Raw genomic sequence first — 20381 nt, 5'->3', positions numbered from 1 at the left:
GCGTTGCAGCAGTGTCTCCTGGAGGCATTTTCTAAACTGAAGCTCCTTTCTCTGTGATAAATCCAGCCTGGGTCAAGTTGACAGAAAATCAACCAGTATACTATATTTAAAAGTAAAACTAACAAACAAATAAATAAATAAATAAATAAAGAAACAAACAAAAAACCCTCAAAAACCAATTTGTCTTTGTCTTTGTAGATGATTTTTCAACTTAAATAATCAAACTGTGTCCCTTTCATTTAACAAACAGCTAAAATCAGAGTAAAGACTCCTGGCTGCTCATCACGCACGTCACTTGCACTCACCTGAGGAAATTTGTAAAGATCTAATATGGTCCAAATTGTTTCAGATATTTTCCATGATAGCCCAGTAAGTGTAGCAGCTGATTTGCTTTCTTTTTTACATGTATAATTAGGGATCAATCTACTCAAACCTGTGAGCCAAGCGAACACACCCCTAAAAATGTTCTTTCCAATAGCTGGCAGATTATAAATCTCAAGTCCAAGAGAGGTGTTTGGTAAAATATGGGAGTTCAAGTTGATCTCATTGACAGCAAATAACATGGCCAAAACGAGTTGGTAGTTTCGTGTACTCATCCTGCAGAGAAGAATCACAGCATTCACATGGAGGAACTCATAATAATATACATACAAATTTAGTGCACTAGGTCTATACTTTGAATGGTTGTGTTTGCTTAGAACACGCACTTTTATGTCAGCCAATGAATTTTTTCTATTAAAATGGTATGCTATGACAATTACAGCCAATGAGATACTGAAAGGGGGTCCTTGTTAATTATAGACCCAAGAGAGCTTGCTTTCTCTGATTTGCAGATGTGGAAATATAACATAATTCAACCATAAAATCAAGTATATTTCTTCAAAGTTATCCACTCCTCTTCCAATATTGAAAATTATGCAAAATAATTGATTCTTCATAAAGCCACCAGATTCCTGTGATATATTATTGTGAAAGAACTTACTTATCTATTTCAATCTATCTGTGGCAAGATTTTGATTTTGAACAAACTGTTTATTGTTTGTACATCTTGGTAAATAGGTGCATACCACATTCTCAGCATGGACTAGAGATTAAATACATTTTGTAAGAAATAATGTCCAGGAAGGCAATCTTATTGGGTAAAACCTCAGGGACTCTGCATTCCTCATTAGCATAAAGAACTTTAGTTTTCTACACGTGATCACAGGTGATTTTTCCTTTTGTGGAAATATGGCACATGTGTCAGTTAATGAATCAAGTAGGGTATAGGGAGATGCCTACCATCTCAGGTGGGTACATGGCTGTTGGGTTCTCAGAACCACTCAAGCTTATTATGCTTTCTGGCATGGTGTATTATCCCACAAAAGAGTTCTTAATAAAACACTGAAAAGTATAGGCATGATGGCAAGTCTCTATGTAGGGGTACTTTGTGTGACATTTTTTCACTATATTATTTTGTTGACTGCCAAACTTGTTGAGTGCAAAGTTCTATCTTAGTTGTCAGTTCATGGAATTGCTATTTCTATAGCCCATCACTGGTCTAATATTTTGTGAACATACATCCTTCCTCACATGTCTTTTGGATGTAATATATATCTGACCACTAATAGCTAAGCAGAATGTGGGATAGCAAAACTTCCAGGAGATATGGGGATTCTTCAAAGCAGAGAGCAAAAGGGAGAGATGTTCTAGCAAGACACCACCATTATTGTTTGGATGTGAAGATGAGGAGAGAAGTAGAGCTGTCTGTATCCAGGACATAGTGCCAGGTTTGGAATTAGTGAGGTTGAAATTTGTCTGGTAATCTGCTCAGCTAAAACTCCTAAGTTTTAAAATATGAAAAAGTGTCTATGTCATTGTTTTTACCACCAGCAGATAAAAGCATCCTACTACCTTGCTACAATATTATCATAAAGAAGCAGAAGCGGGCATATCTGGAAATTTCAAGCCAGTTTGTGCTATATTTTTGGATCTCAACAGCCCTGGATATACAATGATCCTACCAAAAAGAAAATCAAAGAGTAGAATAAATCCACTGTAAAGTCTTGAATATTCTTAGAAGTTACTAATTAAGTTTGCATCCAGTCTGGGGCAGTGCCTAGTGCAGACCTTAGGTGTCAACTCCTTAGCCAGTCTCCACACAGTGCAAGATCCACTCCCAGGTGATTTAACACACCCAGGATCATTGGATCAGAGGTGCAAACAACATGACATCTGTCCCAACATGGGAAGTAATTGGGACCAGCAGGACCGGGGCACTAAGGAACCACACCCGACTAGTGTCACAGACTCCTATCAGTCTGAGCTGATGCCCTGAGCAGATCTTGGTCCTCATCTCCACAGCCAGTACCACAACACCCAGAAGAAGCTCCACTCCCAGGAGCTCTGACACCAAGGATCTCAGGATCCCAGAATCCCAGAATGACAGGATCACAGAGAGAGCTGAACTCTGAGGAGTTCTGACACAACCAGAACCACAAGAAGGATAGATCCAGTCAGATATAGTGAGGACAGCTAACACTAGAAATAATCAGATGGCAGGAGACAGTAATAGAACAGAAGCAGCCAAAACCATGGTTACTTAGCATCATCAGAATCCAGTTCTCCTACCATGGCAAGTACTGGATGTAGGATCACACCAGAAAAGCAAGTTTCCAATCAAGAATCACTTATAATGATGGTGATAGAGGACTTAGGGAAGGACATGAATGGCTCCCTTATGTAAATACTGGGAAACACAGGTAAGCAGCTGGAGGTCCTTAAAGAGGAAACATCAAAATACATTAAAGAAATACAGAAAATACAGTCAAACAGGAGAAGGAAATGAACAAAACCATCCGGGATCCAAAAATGGAAATAGAAACAACAGGGAAATCACAAGGGGAGACAACCCTGGAGTTAGAATAAGCTTATTAAACCTTAGGGGAGTGTTATGGGAAGGACTGAAGGCATGGATGAGAAGGCCACCTAAAAGGAAGACCAATAGAGTCAACTAACCTGGAACACTCATAAATCCCAGAGTCATATGCACGAACAAAAGAGCATATATGAGCATATATGAGCTTCTCTGTTCATATGGCACATGAGTAGCAGAGGACTGCCCCGTCTAGCCTCATGGGAGAAGATGTGCCTAATCCTACAGTGCCTGGTTGCTCCACTGAGGGAGGATACCAGGAGGACATTCTCTTATAGGCAAAGAGGAGGGAGGGCACACGTGGTGAAAATATCTGCAAGGTGAGGAGGGGAAGGGAGTTACCATTTTGTATATAAAAATAATAAAAAATTATTTAAGTAAAAAAGAAAAATTTGAGATAATTACAATATCTACTGATCATCATTTTAAGGGACATTATAGATTATGAAATTATTATTTATAATGTATCAGAAATAAAAGTGAAGAATGCAAATCTCCAAACACAGAGCACTATATGGATATGGAAAATAAAACAATCAGACTTTGACATTATATATAAATTCCTGCTTAGGAAAAAAGTCATATATCATACATATGTACAATTATAAAAGAAAGGAAAGTTTAAAAAGAAGATAGTTCTTAAATGTCATAATTTCATCATTGCAAATATTTCATTCTGCTGGATTATCATTCATCTTCATCTAAATAAGTAAAAATATCAAAATGTTAAGTTTATTTGAAATTTGCTTAACTTTTTAAGAAAATGTACACTTCTTTCATTGTGGAATTCTAATATTGAGTCGTAACCCTTCATGGAGCATATGAAGAATATGTTTTTTTAATCAAAACGTTTAATATTTTATAATTTACTAGATTATTTGAAATAAAGAACAATATAGGTATCCAAATGGATAGATCAATTAAGATAAAAAGAGTAAAGTAAATGTACACTTTGTGTCTCTTAATGTTTTCTTCATGAAAGCATTTTCCTTGAAATTTTGCAGTCAGTTATATTTCTTTTTATAGAAAGATAAGGCTTATATGCATTGTTGTAAATTAATCAGAAAGTATATATTTTTCTTTATATTTCATGTATACTAAATTTAAATTTGTCCTTTCCTAAAAGGAATGGAGGAAAACAATTTAACCCCGATCTTCCCTTCTCTCTTTATCTCCATATTGAAGCCCACACTTCTGGAAGAAAACTTCTACCCAACTAGATGTCAGACTAGTTTCCTGAACCCCAGGTAAGATAGCTTTTCCACCGTGCCCATACACAGACAGTAAATCCCCCATCACCATTGCTTTACTTATCACCATGTCACGCTCCACAATTCTGACAGAAACTTCCTATCAATTCTGGTGGCTGGCCATCTCACTTTAAAGCAGATGAGCTACCATCTGTCCTGCTTGCATGAATCAGAAGTCATTGAGGCCACCAGAAGTGCAACAGCCAACTAGAACAGAGACAATAGCAGCGATTTAAGTTAGGCACATGACACTTCATCCAGAAGACCAGAGATGATCCAGAAACCAAGGAAGAAAAATTAAAAGATATAGAAAGTCCAAGGAAGACAAACCAAAGTTAGTATCTATATGTATAATTGGTACAAATCCAGATGACTAGACATCAGTATAGACACAGTGAATAATAGTCCAAGCACCATGACAGCACTACTTCCTTGCAATCTCTTTATAATATGTATTTATAAACCCTTAATATCCCAACACAAATGAATCACAGGAAATGACCTTTACAACAACTTTGTGAAAATGACAGAGGTTCATAAAGAAAAAAATGATTAAATCCCTTAAAGAATTTGAAAAAAAAATGGAAAGGAATTTTTAAATCCAGTAAAAAAATGTCAAGAAAGTGAAGGTGATAGAAATACATACGGAGGTGAAGGCAATGAATATGTGTATTTAATCCAGAAAATCAACGTAGAAGCAACAAAGAGTATACAAAATGAGGGGATTCTGGTAATGGATAATCAAGGTAAGTGAACAGGAATTACAGGTACAAGCATTGCCAAACAGAATACAAGAGACAGAAAAAAGAATCCCAGTCATACAAGACAGCATAGATAAAATGAAATCCTTCAAAGAAGATGTCAACTTTTAAAAATTTCAGACCAAAAAAGAATCCAGGAAATTTGGGACAATATAAAAAAAACAAATATTAAACCAACAGAAATAATAGAAGTTTAAAATGCCCAAGTCAAATATACAGGATATATTTTATCAAATTCTTAAAATAAAAATTTGCTAAACTAAAAAAAAGTGATGCGTAAAAACATTCAAGCAGCTTACAGAATACAAAAAGACAAGGAAAGAAAACTTTCGTGCTATATAATAATCAAAACACTAAATAAAAAAGAAGAGACAACAACATCTACGAAAATATTAAATCTTTTTCATAACTGAGTAGTACTCCATTGTGTAAATGTACTACATTTTCTGTATCTATTCCTCTGTTGAGGGACATCTGGGTTCTTTCCAGCTTCTGGATATTATAAATAGGGCTGCTATGAACATAGTGGAGCATGTGTCCATGCAAGCTTGTAAACCACTCTGGAAATCAGTCTGGGGGTTCCTCAGAAAATTGAATATAGTACTACCAGAGGATCCCACAATACCTCTCCTGGGCATATATCCAGAAGATGTTCCAACTGGTAAGAAGGACAACCCCCCCCCTCCCAAGATATAAGATACAATTTGCAAAACACATGAAAATCAAGAAGAACAACGACCAAAGTGTGGACACTTTGCCCCTTCTTAGAATTGGGAACAAAACATCCATGGAAGAGTTACAGAGAAAAAGTTTGGAGCTGAGACAAAAGGATGGACCATCTAGAAATTGCCATATCCGGGGATCCATCCCATAATCAGCTTCCAAACGCTGACACCATTGCATACACTAGCAAGATTTTGCTGAAAGGACCCAGATATAGCTGTCTCTTGTGAGACTATGCTGGCACCTAGCAAACACAGAATAGATGCTCGCAGTCAGCTATTGGATGGATCACAGGGCCTCCAATTGAGGAGCTAGAGAAAGTAACCAAGGAGCTAAAGGGATCTGCAACCCTATAGGTGGAACAACCAGTACCCCCTGGAGCTCGTGTCTCTAGCTGAATATGTATCAGAAAATGGCCTAGTCAGCCATCAGTGGAAACAGAAGCCCATTGGTCATGCAAACTTTATATGCGTCAGTACAGGGGAATGCCAGGGCTAAGAAGTGGGAGTGGGTGGGTGGGGGAGTGTGTGGGGGAGCTTGTTGGGGACTTTTGGGATAGCATTGGAAATGTAAATGAAATAAATATATAATTTAAAAAATTCTGAACCTAAAAATAAGAATATAATTTTTTAAAAGTCAAATGAATTAAAACGTGAAAAATTTACACTGAGTTGTATTACTCAACTCTTTCTTTCTTTCTTTCTTTCTTTCTTTCTTTCTTTCTTTCTTTCTTTCTTTACTCAACTCTTTTTTTTTAATTGTTCACCAGATGTATTCTTAAAAAATCTGTGTATATTCAGTTATATACAATAATCTCATTATTTAAAATACTAAATTTTCCCAAGAACTCCAAATACATTACAGATGTTATAAGAATTCTCACAGCAATATCCAGTAGCAGGACATTGATAATGGCCAGGTACTAACCTGGCCAAAATGCTGATGATGCCAGGCCTAGTAGTGCAGGCACCTAGGAGGCCAACCTAGGAGGAGAGCAAGCTGGAGTCCAGCCTGAGTAACATAGCAAGACCAAAAGCAAGCTCCAAAACAAAACAGAACAGGGCCCAGGGCTATTGTTATCAGATTATGTACCTAACATGTATGAGATCTCGGCAACACAAGAAATGATCCTAACTCCAAAACAATATATCTATATATCTATATATCTATATATCTATATATCTATATATCTATATATCTATATATCTATATATCTATATATCTATATATCTATATATCTATATATCTATATATCTATATATCTATATATCTATATATCTATATATCTATATATCTATATATCTATATATCTATATATCTATATATCTATATATCTATATATCTATATATCTATATATCTATATATCTATATATCTATATATCTATATATCTATATATCTATATATCTATATATCTATATATCTATATATCTATATATCTATATATCTATATATCTATATATCTTTATATCTTTATATCTTTATATCTATATATCTATATATCTATATATCTATCTATCTATCTATATCTATATCTATATCTATATCTATATCTATATCTATATCTATATCTATATCTATATCTATATCTATATCTATATCTATATCTATATCTATATCTATATCTATATCTATATCTATATCTAATCTATTTCTAGATATGCAAGTTAATCCATCCTTAACTCCTTTTTTTTCCATTTTCTTAAAATTTTTTTATTACGTATTTTCCTCAATTACATTTCCAATGCTATCCCAAAGTCCCCCATACCCTCCCGCCCACTTCCCTACCCACCCATTCCCACATTTTGGCCCTGGTGTTCCCCTGTACTGGGGCATATAAAGTTTGCATGTCCAATGGGCCTCTCTTTCCAGTGATGGTCGACTAGGCCATCTTTTGATACATATGCAGCTAGAGTCAAGAGCTCCAGGTTACTGGTTAGTTCATAATATTGCTGCACCTACAGGGTTGCAGATCTCGATACCTCCTTGGATACTTTCTCTAGCTCCTCCATTGGGGGTCCTGTGATCCATCCAATAGCTGACTGTGAGCATCCACTTCTATGTTTGCTAGGCCCCGGCCTAGTCTCACAAGAGACAGCTATATCAGGGTCCTTTCAGCAAAATCTTGCTAGTGTATGCAATGATGTCATCGTTTGGAGGCTAATTATGGGATGGATCCCTGGATATGGCAGTCTCTAGATGTTCCATCCTTTTGTTTCAGCTCCAAACTTTGTCTCTGTAACTCCTTCCATGGGTGATTGTTTCCAATTCTAAGAAGGGGCAAAGTGTCAACACTTTGGTCTTCGTTCTTCTTCAGTTTCATGTGTTTTACAAATTGTCTCTTATATCTAGGGTATACTAAGTTTCTGGGCTAATATCCACTTATTAGTGAGTACATATCATTTGAGTTTTCATTAAAGAAACTTTAGTAAAGCTCAAAGCACACATTGCACCTCACACAATAATAGTGGGAGACTTCAACACACCACTTTCATCAATGGACAGATCGTGGAAACAGAAACAAAACAGGGACACAGTGAAACTAACAGAAGTTATGAAACAAATGGACTTAACAAATATCTACAGAACATTTTAAAACATTTTAAAACAAAAGGATATACCTTCTTCTCAGCACCTCACGGGACCTTCTCCTAAATTGACCATATAATTGGTCACAAAACAGGCCTCAACAGATACAAAAATATTGAAATTGTCCCATGCATCCGATCAGACTACCATGGACTAAGGCTGATCTTCAATAACAACATAAATAATGGAAAGACAACATTCACGTGGAAACTGAACACCACTCTTCTCAATGATACCTTGGTCAAGGAAGGAATAAAGAAAGAAATTAAAGATTTTTTAGAGTTTAATGAAAATGAAGCCACAACATACCAAAACCTATGGGACACAATGAAAGCATTTCTAAGAGGGAAACTCATAGTTCTGAGTGCCTCCAAAAAGAAACTGGAGAGAGCACACACTAGCAGCTTGACAACACATCTAAAAGCTCTAGAAAAAAAGGAAGAAAATTCACGCAATAGGAGTAGACGGCAGGAAATAATCAAACTCAGGGGTGAAATCAACCAAGTGGAAACAAGAGGAACTATTCAAAGAATTAACCAAATGAGGAGTTGATTCTTTGAGAAAATCAACAAGATAGATAAACCCTTAGCTAGACTCACTAGAGGACACAGGGACAAAATCCCAATTAACAAAATTAGAAAGGAAAAGGGAGACATAACAACAGATCCTGAAGAAATACAAAACACCATCGGATCCTTCTACAAAAGGCTATACTCAACAAAACTGGAAAACCTGGACGAAATGGACAAATTTCTAGACAGATACCAGGTACCAGAGTTAAATCAGGATCAAGTTAACGATCTAAACAGTCCCATATACCCAAGAAATAGAAGCAGTCATTAATAGTCTCCCAGCCAAAAAAACCCCAGGACTAGGTAGACAGGTTTCGTGCAGAGTTCTACCAGACCTTCAAAGAAGATCTAATTCCAGTTCTGCACAAGCTATTCCACAAAATAGAAGTAGAGGGAACTCTACCCAACTCATTCTATGAAGCCACAATTACTCTAATACCTAAACCACAGAAAGATCCAACAATGATTAGAGAACTTCAGACCAATTTCGCTTACGAATATAGATGCAAAAATCCTCAATAAAATTCTCGCTAACCGAATCCTTAACTCCTTATACAAAGCTCAAATCCAAGTGAATCAAGGGCCTCCACATAACACCAGGTATGTTGAATCACATACGAGAGAAATTAAGAAAGAACCTTGAACACACTGGCACAGAGGAAAATTTCATGAACAGTACACCAATTGCTAATGCTTCAAGATCAAACCATGACAAATTGAACCTCATAAAATGGAAAAGGTCCTGTAAGGCAAAGGACGATATCAATAGGACAAATGGCAACCCAGGAGTTAAGGATGGATTAACTTGCATTCTTCTACATGCCAACTACCAGTTGAACAACCACCATTTTTTGAAAATTCTGTTTTTTTCCCACTGAATGATTTTGGCTTCTTTGTCAAAGATCAAGTGGCCATAGGTGTATGGGCTCATTTCTGGGTCTTCAGTTTTTTTCCTTTGATCTACCTGCCTGTCCGTATCAATAACATGTATTTTTTATCCCTATTCCTCCGTTGTACAGCTTGAAGTCCAGGATGATGATTCCACCTAGAAGTTCTTCTATTTTTGAGAATGAGTTTTTGTTGTGCTGTTTTGTTGTTGTTTATTTTTTGTTTATTTTAATCCAGATGAATTTGAGAATTACTTTTTCTATGTGTGTGAAGATTTGAATTGGAATTTTGATGTGTGTTGAATTTATAATTTGCCTTGGGTAAGATGCCCATTTTTACTTATTAATTCTACCAATACATGAGCATGGGAGTTCTTTCCATCTTCTGTAGTCTTCATTGATTTCTTTCTTCAGAGATTTGAATTTTGTGTCATACAGATCTTTCACTTGCTTGGTCAGAGTCACATCAAGACATTTTATATTATTTGTGAATTTTGTGAAGGGTGTCTTCTCCATCATTTCTTTTTCAGCCCATTTGTCCTTTGAGTAGAGGGAGGCTACTAATGTGAGTTAATATTATATCCAGCCTCTTTGTTGAAGCTGTTTATTTGCTACAAAGGCCATCTTGTGGATTTTTAGGGATGATTATGTATACTATCGTATCATGTGTAAATAGTGATACCATGACTTTCTTCTTTCCAATTCATACCCCTTTGATTATCTTTTGTTGCCTAATTGCTCTGGCTAGAACACTGAGTAATATATTGAATAGACATCGGAAGACTGGGCAGCCTTGTCTTGTCCCTGATATAAGTGGGATTGTTTCAAGGTTCTCTCCATTTACTTTGATATTGGCTACTGGTTTTCTGTATATTGCACTTATTATATTTAGATCTAGACATTGAATTCCTGATCTCTCCAATCCTTTAACATGAAGGGGTGTTGTATTTTAACAAAGGGTTTTTTAGCATCTGATAGGGTGGTCTTGTGTTTTTTCCCTTTGAGTTTGTTTACATAATTAAGTTGATGGATTTCCTTATATTAAACCATCCCTGCATCACTGGGATGAAGCCCACTCAGTCATGGGGGATGATGGTATTGATGTCTTCTTTGATTCAAATTGTGAGATTTTATTGAGCATTTTTGCATTAATATTAATATGCTAAATTGGTCTGAAAGTTTCATACTTTATTGGGTCTTTGTGTGATTTAGGTATCAGTGTAAATGTGGCTTCATAGCACATATTGGGTAATATTCATTCTATTTCTATTTTATGAAATAGTTTTAGAAGTATTGGATTAGGTATTCTTTGAAGGTCTGATAGAATTCTGCAATAAACCAAATTGGTCCTTTTTGTTGTTGTTGGTGGTGGTGGTGGTAGTGTTTTTTTTCCCCTGGGAGACATTTAATGGTTGCTTCTTTTTCTTTATATTTATGGTACCATTTAAGTGTTTTATCTGATGCTAATTTAACTTTGGTATCTGTGTAGAAAATCATCCCTTTTTTTTTCTAGATATTCCAGTTTCATTGAGCACAGACTTTTGTAGTAAGATCTGCTTCACTGTGATTATATCAGTCTTATTTATTATATTCAGAAGCTTGAAACAACCCAGATATCCCCCAACCAAAGAATGGATACAGAAATTGTGGTACATTTACACAAACAGATTACTATCCAGCTATTAGAAACAAAGACTTCATGGAATTCTCAGGCAAATGGATATCCTGTGTGAAGTAACCCAGGAACAAAAGAATATCCATAATATGTATACACTGGTAATTGGAATTTAGCCTGAAAACTCAGAATACCCATGATATACCCCACAAATCACATCAACTTAAGAAGTAGGAAGAGGAGTGTGCAGATGCTTCAATCTTTCATTGAAGTGGGAACAAAATAATCACATGAGCTAGACTGAGAGAGGAACCACCGAGGGAGAGAGGAGAGAAAGGAAAAGGGGGGCAGGAACAGGTACAACACAGAAGTACAGAGGATCAGGAAATTGCATAGAAACATATAGTGGAGGAGGATGCGGAACTGAGGTAGTCACTAGAAAGTCCCAGATTCTAGGGTATCAAGAGGTTCTCAGGAGCTAATGATGATGACTTTAGCTAAAATACACAACAAAGGGAGATTCAAAGTGTAGCAACAAACCTCCCGGAGAGAGGCACAACACCCAGTTGAGAGATGGTGCCACCTATTCATCTCAAAATTTAAACCACAAATGTTCCTGCCCAAAAAGGGCAGGGAAAAAAATTGAAGCTGAGACTGAAGGATAGGCCATTCAGAGACCACCTCACCTAGGGAACCATCTCATCTGCAGCCACCAAACTTCCACAGTATTGCTGATGCCAAGAAGTGCTTGCTGACAGGAGCCAGATATGGTTGTTTCCTGGGATGTTCTACCAGCACATGACCAACACAGATACAGATACTTATACCCAACTGTCAGACTTAGTCTTGGGACCTCAGTGGAAGAGATAAGTGAAGGAATGAAGTAAGCAAAGGGGATTGTAAACCAATAATAAGAGCAATATCAACTAACTGGACCACAGAGCTCTTCTAAGGGCTAAACCACCAACCAAAGTGTGTATATGGAGAGAATCAAATATACATATACATATGAAGCAGAAGATGGTTTTATCTGACATCAGTGAGAAGGGAGGGAGGCTTCATGTTCCAGCATAGTGTGATGCTAGAGGGGTGAGGTGGACATGGGTGAATGGGTGGATGAGCACCCTCATAGTCACAAAGGTGAGGGGATGATTACGGATAGGATGTGGTGTTGGTAGAGAGGTAACCAAGAAGGGGGAGATCATGTGAAAATGCAATCAAATAAAATGATTTAAAAATGACAGAATAGAATTTGGAACTAGAAAAACTTATCCCTAGCATGGTTTCCCAGGCCCAGAAAGATGAACATGCCATGTTGCCACTTGTAAGTGGAAATGAGCTGTGACGTACAGATTTTAACGAAGCAAATAGGAGGACGAAAGAGAGGATGCAAGGATGCTCACAATGTAACAAATATTAATGTCATATTTATATAAAGAACTTGCTTTTTTGTTTATTAGCATGTATTTTCACTTCCACTGTCCTATTGGAATGTTATTTTGTGAATTTACATGATCTTAAATCAAAACCACTGTACTGTTGTAATTAGGATATTTTTGGTTGTTTAATATTTACCCAATATCCATGTAACTGGTAACTTAACTAACAATATTTCACTAAAAATGTTATAGTTTTAAAATTCCACTATATAAAATAAATTAAATAATCAGAATTTGTTTTCTGTATAAAACACTTTAGCTTGACGTTCCAATGCTTGTCTTACTGTCGTTTATGCTTCCAAAGAATTATAAAAACACATAAAATAAGACCAAAAAAACCCACATCTTGTCTTAAATTATTGCAAAATGAATTAATAAAAAATCAGAAAATCAATTACACACAGGTAAATTGAAATAGCAATGTTGACGTATATAGTTCTAGCCACGCTAAAGCACATCATCATTTGTGTTCATTATAATCATTATGCTTGTGCTTGTGCTTGTGCACAATGACTCATAGTGTGCAGAAAATGCACTGATCACTGTCAGAAATAGCCATGTCAAATGGCTATGCACTCCTTCCCTGTATTATAAAGGTTTAGTCAGGGGTTTGAATGAAGATTAGTAGATATTAATGTATGTCTCTTCATATACCTTATTTGCATAAAACTAAATATTGTTAAAATAAGTTAAATAGGGCGAATAAATATATTTATCATACATGGTAAATAAAACAACCTGCAAATTCTATTTCCATATTTTATATCATGTTAAATAATCTGACAAGTCGTTTGCAACTATTCGATTTTGATGAGCTGAGCACTTAAATCTGTTTACTTCACATGTTTATTTTGCAGTCAAATTGCTATCACTATACTGTCTGGAGAGACATGGGACATAGTGAAAAGTTGTGCCTGGTACTGAGATACTGAGCAAGAAAAGAAAGGGGAATCAAATATAGTGTTATTTCTTTCAAAACCAAAAAAAAAAATTATTCTTGAAATATGCACTTGAAATATTTCACCTAGCTGTGAACTTTTCAATTACTCCGGTCACTATTAAATCTTATGACAAAATATGAAAAGATGTCTTCTCTACCTAAAAATGTTTTATTTCAGAATTACATCCCTTCTGCACTATCTTGACCTAACTAACACATTATCATCATACCAATTTTTTAGCAAAGAGTAGCAACGTATCATTGCTAAGAATCTACTTAGTCTTTCAGGAATTTTCTAGCAACTAACCACAAGCTGGACACTCATTGCCCATGTTTATTCCCCCATGTTGAGTTCAGGGTTGAATACATGCTTTGGTTTTCCATTTCAGTTCTTTAGTTTATGTGTATTCTACAGTGATAGAAATTTCAGCATGATACAAAATACACTTTATTTCTTTGAAAAATATTTCACATGGTTATCTCTGAGTTCACCAAGGAAATTGAAATAAACTGTCTAGATCTGCTGTTCCTGCAGACTAAAAACTAATGAAGAGTTATCAGTGCACATAATATCATTGAATATTATTTTATGAATAAGTACTCAAAGTCAAATAATGTATAATGGAAACATATAGTTTAAGTACGTTATAATCGGAAATCAAATGATGTGGAAATATTAGCTTTCAATACAATACAAAATGTTAATGATACAAAATAACAGTGAAGATGGGTAAATTTCTTATTCTGGCATTATTTAACTAAAATCAGAATTATCTGACACAAGCAACACCAATCACTCTAGAACATTTTTAGGGCTGCAAAAGTCACAGACTTCAAAGGCAGACTTCAAATCTGCTCTAAGACAATCAGGACTGGCATTCCCCAATTCTCTGAAGTGTTGTGTCAGGCTACTGCCAATACCCTTTCTAGTACAGACCTGGAATGGTATATGCTCTGAGTCTGAGGAATGACAGGCAGCATGGGAAAAGGAGAACAAACTGCAGCAATCAAATATTAAACATAAAACTATGCATGTGACAAATTTTTCTTCTTACTTGAGAGGACAGAAAGAGGCACTAAGAAACCAAAATTAGAGAACTTGGTAGGGAATGTGTGGAGCCCCACGATGAGAAATACTTGGTAAAATGCTAGAATACATATTAAAAGCAGGAGACAAGAATATGTAAAATTAGTTAATAAAAAGCACTTACCCAAAATAATTATCTGAGTCCATAGGAAAGTATTTCCAATCTATTGTTTTACCTACATGTGAATTATGTAAAATAGGAAAAAATGCACCAATGACAACAGTTCCATCAGAGTGTATTAGGTATTTTGTGTCAGTTGGGCAGATATGAGTTGCAATGATCCAAGTGAAAGTTGGCATCTGTAAAAACCAAATGATAAGAAGCCAAGAGAACAGCATATTAAGTGATATTTCTGTTAAGATCTAAGTCATGGGGTGGTAAAACCCAGGGTGAGTAACATATATATTTTGAGTTACTGTGCTTGTATATTTGCATTGTTGTTGACATTATGACTGAATATGTCACTCTAATCAACCAGAGATGTTTGCCAGGTTCCTTTCATCCACCCCTTGAGAGTTCTATGGTGCTTGATCCTTCAGGCTTTCCACCTGAGGCACCACACTCAGTGAAAAACAGATTACTGCTTAATAGGACATACTTTCTTTTCTAGTCAAAATCACAATTTTTATTCCAAGACTGAAAAATCCCAGGGTTGCTTTCTGCTTCTCTGGTTTTGGCCACAGGGGTGTATCAAGATAGATTTTTTTTTTCAGAGTCCTTCAAGTTAATGTCCAGATATGTCATTAAAATAAACATTATTAGAAATATGGGAACAGAGAAGAAAAAATACATACCACAATTTGATGGTTTAATTAAAGGGACACCAGAGTCCATAAAATTAATACTTTTGACTTTCCTATGTGTCTCAGGATCCTGAGAGCATTCTGTCTTCGATACATGCAGGTCTATATACAAATAATTGGCCAGTTCACTGCTCCTGACCTTTTGGGTCTCATTCTTATGTAGCCTAATGTGAAGGTGAACTTATCACTTCAGATGCATAACTTAATTTCACTGTAGAAATCATACTAATTTGATCTTACGTTTGATCTTCTTGGCTATTTTTCTCTATTTATATCCATGTTGGATCACTGAATTTATATATCCTCATTTTCCTCCTTACCACTTCTCCCCCTTTTTGACATGAGCATATTAGAGAAATACCCCCCCACACACACCAATTTCTCCAAATTACATATTATGTGCTGAGGATCTCTATGTACATTTCATGGAATTACTCTACAGATAAAACAAGAACAAGTATTCTGTGCATAAATCTACTGTGAGGCTACATGGAGGGTGATGCCTGGTTGTGGTATTGCATGGTGTATTGCGTGGTGTGGATGTGGGAGTAGTGTATGTGGGGAACACCATCTGAGAGGAAAACAAGAGGAAGTTTGGGTTGAAGAACTCAGAGAATAGGGGACTTGTGGTAGGATCAAAATTTGGAACATAAATACATAAAATAATTCACTAACAATAAACACCACGTTGGATTCCTTCTTCTACATGAATAGATACAGAGAAACAAACACTGCTATAAAGAAGGTAATCAGGATTTGGTTGGGAAGAAGCAGCTGTTTATTATCTAACATCTAGTGGTCAGGAATAAAGCATGTATATACCAGCAACCTTATCAACTGGTACATAAAGCCCATGGACTTCATCAAGCAAAATTAAAGTAATTATTTGTATTATGTCTTCTAAATTGCTTATGAACTCTTTAGGAATGGATATCTTGTAAGTATTGCCTGAAAATATTTTTGATGTAATAAAGTAAGAATAACATCATTTTGGCTGATACAGATATGAGTATAATTCTATAATACATATAGTAATTAAGAACATGGCTGAGATACTGAATGTCCAATTTTCTGAGGAGCCACCAGACTGATACCCAAGATACATGATACAATTTGCAAAACACATGAAACTCAAGAAGAACGAAAACCAAAGTGTGGGCCCTTTGCACCTTCTTAGAATTGGGAACAAAACACCCATGGACGGAGTTACAGAGACAAAGTTTGGAGCTGAGATGAAAGGATGGACCATTTAGAAACTGCCAGACCTGGATATCCATCCCATAATCAGCCTCCAAATGGTAACACCATTGCATATGCCAGCAAGATTTTGCTGAAAGGACCCTGATATTGCTGTCTCTTGTGAGATTATGCTGGGGCCTAGCAAACACTGAAGTAGATGCTCACAGTCAGCTATTGGATGGATCACAGGACCCCCAATGGAGGAACTAGAGAAAGTACCCAAGGAGCTAAAGGGGTCTGCAACCCTATAGGTGGAACAACAATATGAGCTAACCAATACCCCTGGAGCTTGTGTCTCTAGCTGCATATGGAGCAGAGGATGGCCTAGTTGGCCATCATTGGGAAGAGAGGACCCTTGGTCTTTCAAACTTTATATGCCTCTGTACAGGGTAACACCAGGGCTAAGAAGTGGGAGTGGGTGGGTAGGGGAATGTTGGGGGGAGCATATGGTGGACTTTTGGGATAGCATTTGAAATGTAAATAAAGAAAATACAGAGTCCAATCACGCGGGACCTGAGACTGCTCTGGTTGGGGAGAGAGAAATCCGGCCTACATAGGGCCACAACCCTCTTCCGGTCAGAAAAGCACCTGGGCAGCTGGGGCGCAGGGTCTGCTGACACTCGCCAGCTACCCACAACACCCGCCACAGGATCTTAAGACTTCTGGATCTTAAGACTTCTGGAGAGTGGAACACAGCTTCTGCTCCAATCCAATTGCACGCGGGACCAGAGACTGCATTAGTTAGGGAAGCAGAAAAACGGCCTGAGTAGGACCACAGGCCTCTTCCAGCTGTACCAGCACCGGGGTACCGTCAGCTACCCACGACCCCCGCCGCAGGATTTAGAGACTGCTGGTGAGTGGAACACAGCTTCTGCTCCAATCTTTAAATAGTGACAACGATAACAACTAACCCCAGAGATTACCAGATGGCGAAAGGTAAACGTAATAATCTTACTAACAGGAACCAAGACCACTCACCATCATCAGAACCCAGCACCCCCACTTCGCCCAGTCCAGGGCACCCCAACACACCGGAAAAGCTAGACACGGATTTAAAAGCATATCTCCTGATGATGATAGAGGACTTCAAGAAGGACTTTAATAACACACTTAAAGAAATGCAGGAGAACACTGATAAAAAGGCAGAAGACAATAAAGAGGAAGCACAAAAATCCCTTAAAGAATTGCAGGAGAACACTGCTAAAGAGTTACAAATCCTTAAAGAAAAACATGATAACATAATCAAACAGGTAGAAGTCCTTACAGAAAAACAGGAAAACACATCCAAACAGATGATGGAAATGAACAAAACCATACTAGACCTAAAAAGGGAAGTAGACACAATAAAGAAAACCCAAAATGAGGCAACACTGGAGATAGAAACCCTAGGAAAGAAATCTGGAACCATAGATACGAGCATCCGCAACAGAATACAAGAGATGGAAGAGAGAATCTCAGGTGCAGAAGATTCCATAGAGAACATCGGCACAACAATCAAGGAAAATGTAAAATGCAAAAAGATCCTAACTCAAAACATCCAAGAAATACAGGACATAATGAGAAGACCAAACCTACGGATAATAGGAGTGGATGAGAATGAAGATTTTCAACTCAAAGGACCAGCAAACATCTTCAACAAAATTATAGAAGAAAACTTCCCAAATCTAAAGAAAGAGATGCCCATGAACATACAAGAAGCCTACAGAACTCCAAATAGACTGGACCAGAAAAGAAATACCTCCCGACACATAATAATCAGAGCAACAAATGCTCTAAATAAAGATAGAATACTAAAAGCAGTAAGAGAAAAAGGCCAAGTAACATATAAAGGCAAGCCTATCAGAATTACACCAGACTTTTCACCAGAGACTATGAAAGCCAGAAGATCCTGGACGGATGTTATACAGACACTAAAAGAACACAAATTCCAGCCCAGGCTACTATACCCAGCCAAACTCTCAATTAACATAGATGGAGAAACCAAAGTATTCCACGACAAAACCAAATTCACACATTATCTCTCCACGAATCCAGCCCTTCAAAGGATAATAACAGAAAAAAACCAATACAAGGACAGGAACCACGCCCTAGAAACAACAAGAAGGTAATCCCTCAACAAACCTAAAAGAAGACAGCCACAAGAACAAAATGCCAACTTTAACATCAAAAATAACAGGAAACAACAATTACTTTTCCTTAATATCTCTTAATATCAATGGACTCAACTCCCCGATAAAAAGACATAGACTAACAAACTGGCTACATAAACAAGACCCAACATTTTGCTGCTTACAGGAAACTCATCTCAGAGAAAAGGATAGACACTACCTCAGAATGAAAGGCTGGAAAACAATTTTCCAAGCAAATGGCATGAAGAAACAAGCTGGAGTAGCCATTCTAATATCTGATAAGATTGACTTCCAACCCAAAGTCATTAAAAAAGACAGGGAGGGACACTTCATACTCATCAAAGGTAAAATCCTCCAAGAGGAACTATCAATCCTGAATATCTATGCTCCAAATACAAAGGCAGCCACATTCATTAAAGAAACTTTAGTAAAGCTCAAAGCACACATTGCACCTCATACAATAATAGTGGGAGACTTCAACAACCACTTTCACCAATGGACAGATCATGGAAACAGAAACTAAACAGGGACACAGTGAAACTAACAGAAATTATGAATCAAATGGATCTGGCAGATATCTACAGAACATTCTATCCTAAAACAAAAGGATATACCTTCTTCTCAGCACCTCATGGTACCTTCTCCAAAATTGACCACATAATTGGTCACAAAACAGGCCTCAACAGATACAAAAATATTGAAATTGTCCCATGCATCCTATCAGATCACCATGGACTAAGGCTGATCTTCAATAACAAAATAAATAATAGAAAGCCAACCTTCACGTGGAAACTGAACAACACTCTTCTCAATGATACCTTGGTCAAGGAAGGAATAAAGAAAGAAATTAAGGACTTTTTAGAGTTCAATGAAAATGAAGCCACAACATACCCAAACTTATGGGACGCAATGAAAGCATTTCTAAGAGGAAAACTCATAGCTCTGAGTGCCTCCAAAAGGAAACTAGAGAGAGCACACATTAGCAGCTTGACAACACACCTAAAAGCACTAGAACAAAAGGAAGCAAATTCACCCAAGAGGAGTAGACGGCAGGAAATAATCAAACTCAGGGGTGAAATCAACCAAGTGGAAACAAGAAAAACTATTCAAAGAATCAACCAATCAAGGAGCTGGTTCTTTGAGAAAATCAACAAGATAGATAAACCCTTAGCCAGACTCACTAGAGGGCACAGGGAAAGCATCCTAATTAACAAAATCAGAAATGAAAAAGGAGACATAACAACAGATCCTGAAGACATCCAAAACACCATCAGATCCTTCTACCAAAGGCTATACTCAACAAAACTGGAGAACCTGGATGAAATGGACAAGTTCCTAGACAGATACCAGGTACCAAAGCTGAATCAAGATCAGGTTAATGATCTAAACAGCCCTATATCCCCCAAAGAAATAGAAGCAGTCATTAATAGTCT

The 20381-nt window shown here is 36.9% G+C and overlaps 1 protein-coding gene across 2 annotated transcripts in view; it reads right to left on the bottom strand.

The window, feature by feature from the left end:
• LOC110288296 (vomeronasal type-2 receptor 116-like) overlaps positions 1–20381 on the bottom strand; it is a 72017-nt gene that overhangs the window by 22359 nt on the left and 29277 nt on the right. The window contains exons 1-2 of one of the 2 annotated variants that reach the window (XM_085842954.1): positions 14901–15161; positions 306–597 (exon numbers count right to left, since the gene is read on the bottom strand). In XM_085842954.1, coding sequence (XP_085699080.1) covers positions 306–597; positions 14901–15115 — 507 coding nt within the window. In that variant the 5' untranslated portion in view covers positions 15116–15161. Of the gene's footprint in view, positions 1–305; positions 598–14900; positions 15162–20381 lie in introns of those variants that run through there. The other variant, XM_085842953.1, reaches the window with a different exon arrangement.

This window comes from Mus caroli, unplaced genomic scaffold, assembly GCF_978045245.1.
Source record: "Mus caroli unplaced genomic scaffold, Mus_caroli_1 scaffold_9, whole genome shotgun sequence".
Lineage (NCBI taxonomy): Eukaryota > Metazoa > Chordata > Mammalia > Rodentia > Muridae > Mus > Mus caroli.
Note: the sequence above shows the minus strand (reverse complement) of the source record. Positions and strands in the feature narration are given on the sequence as shown.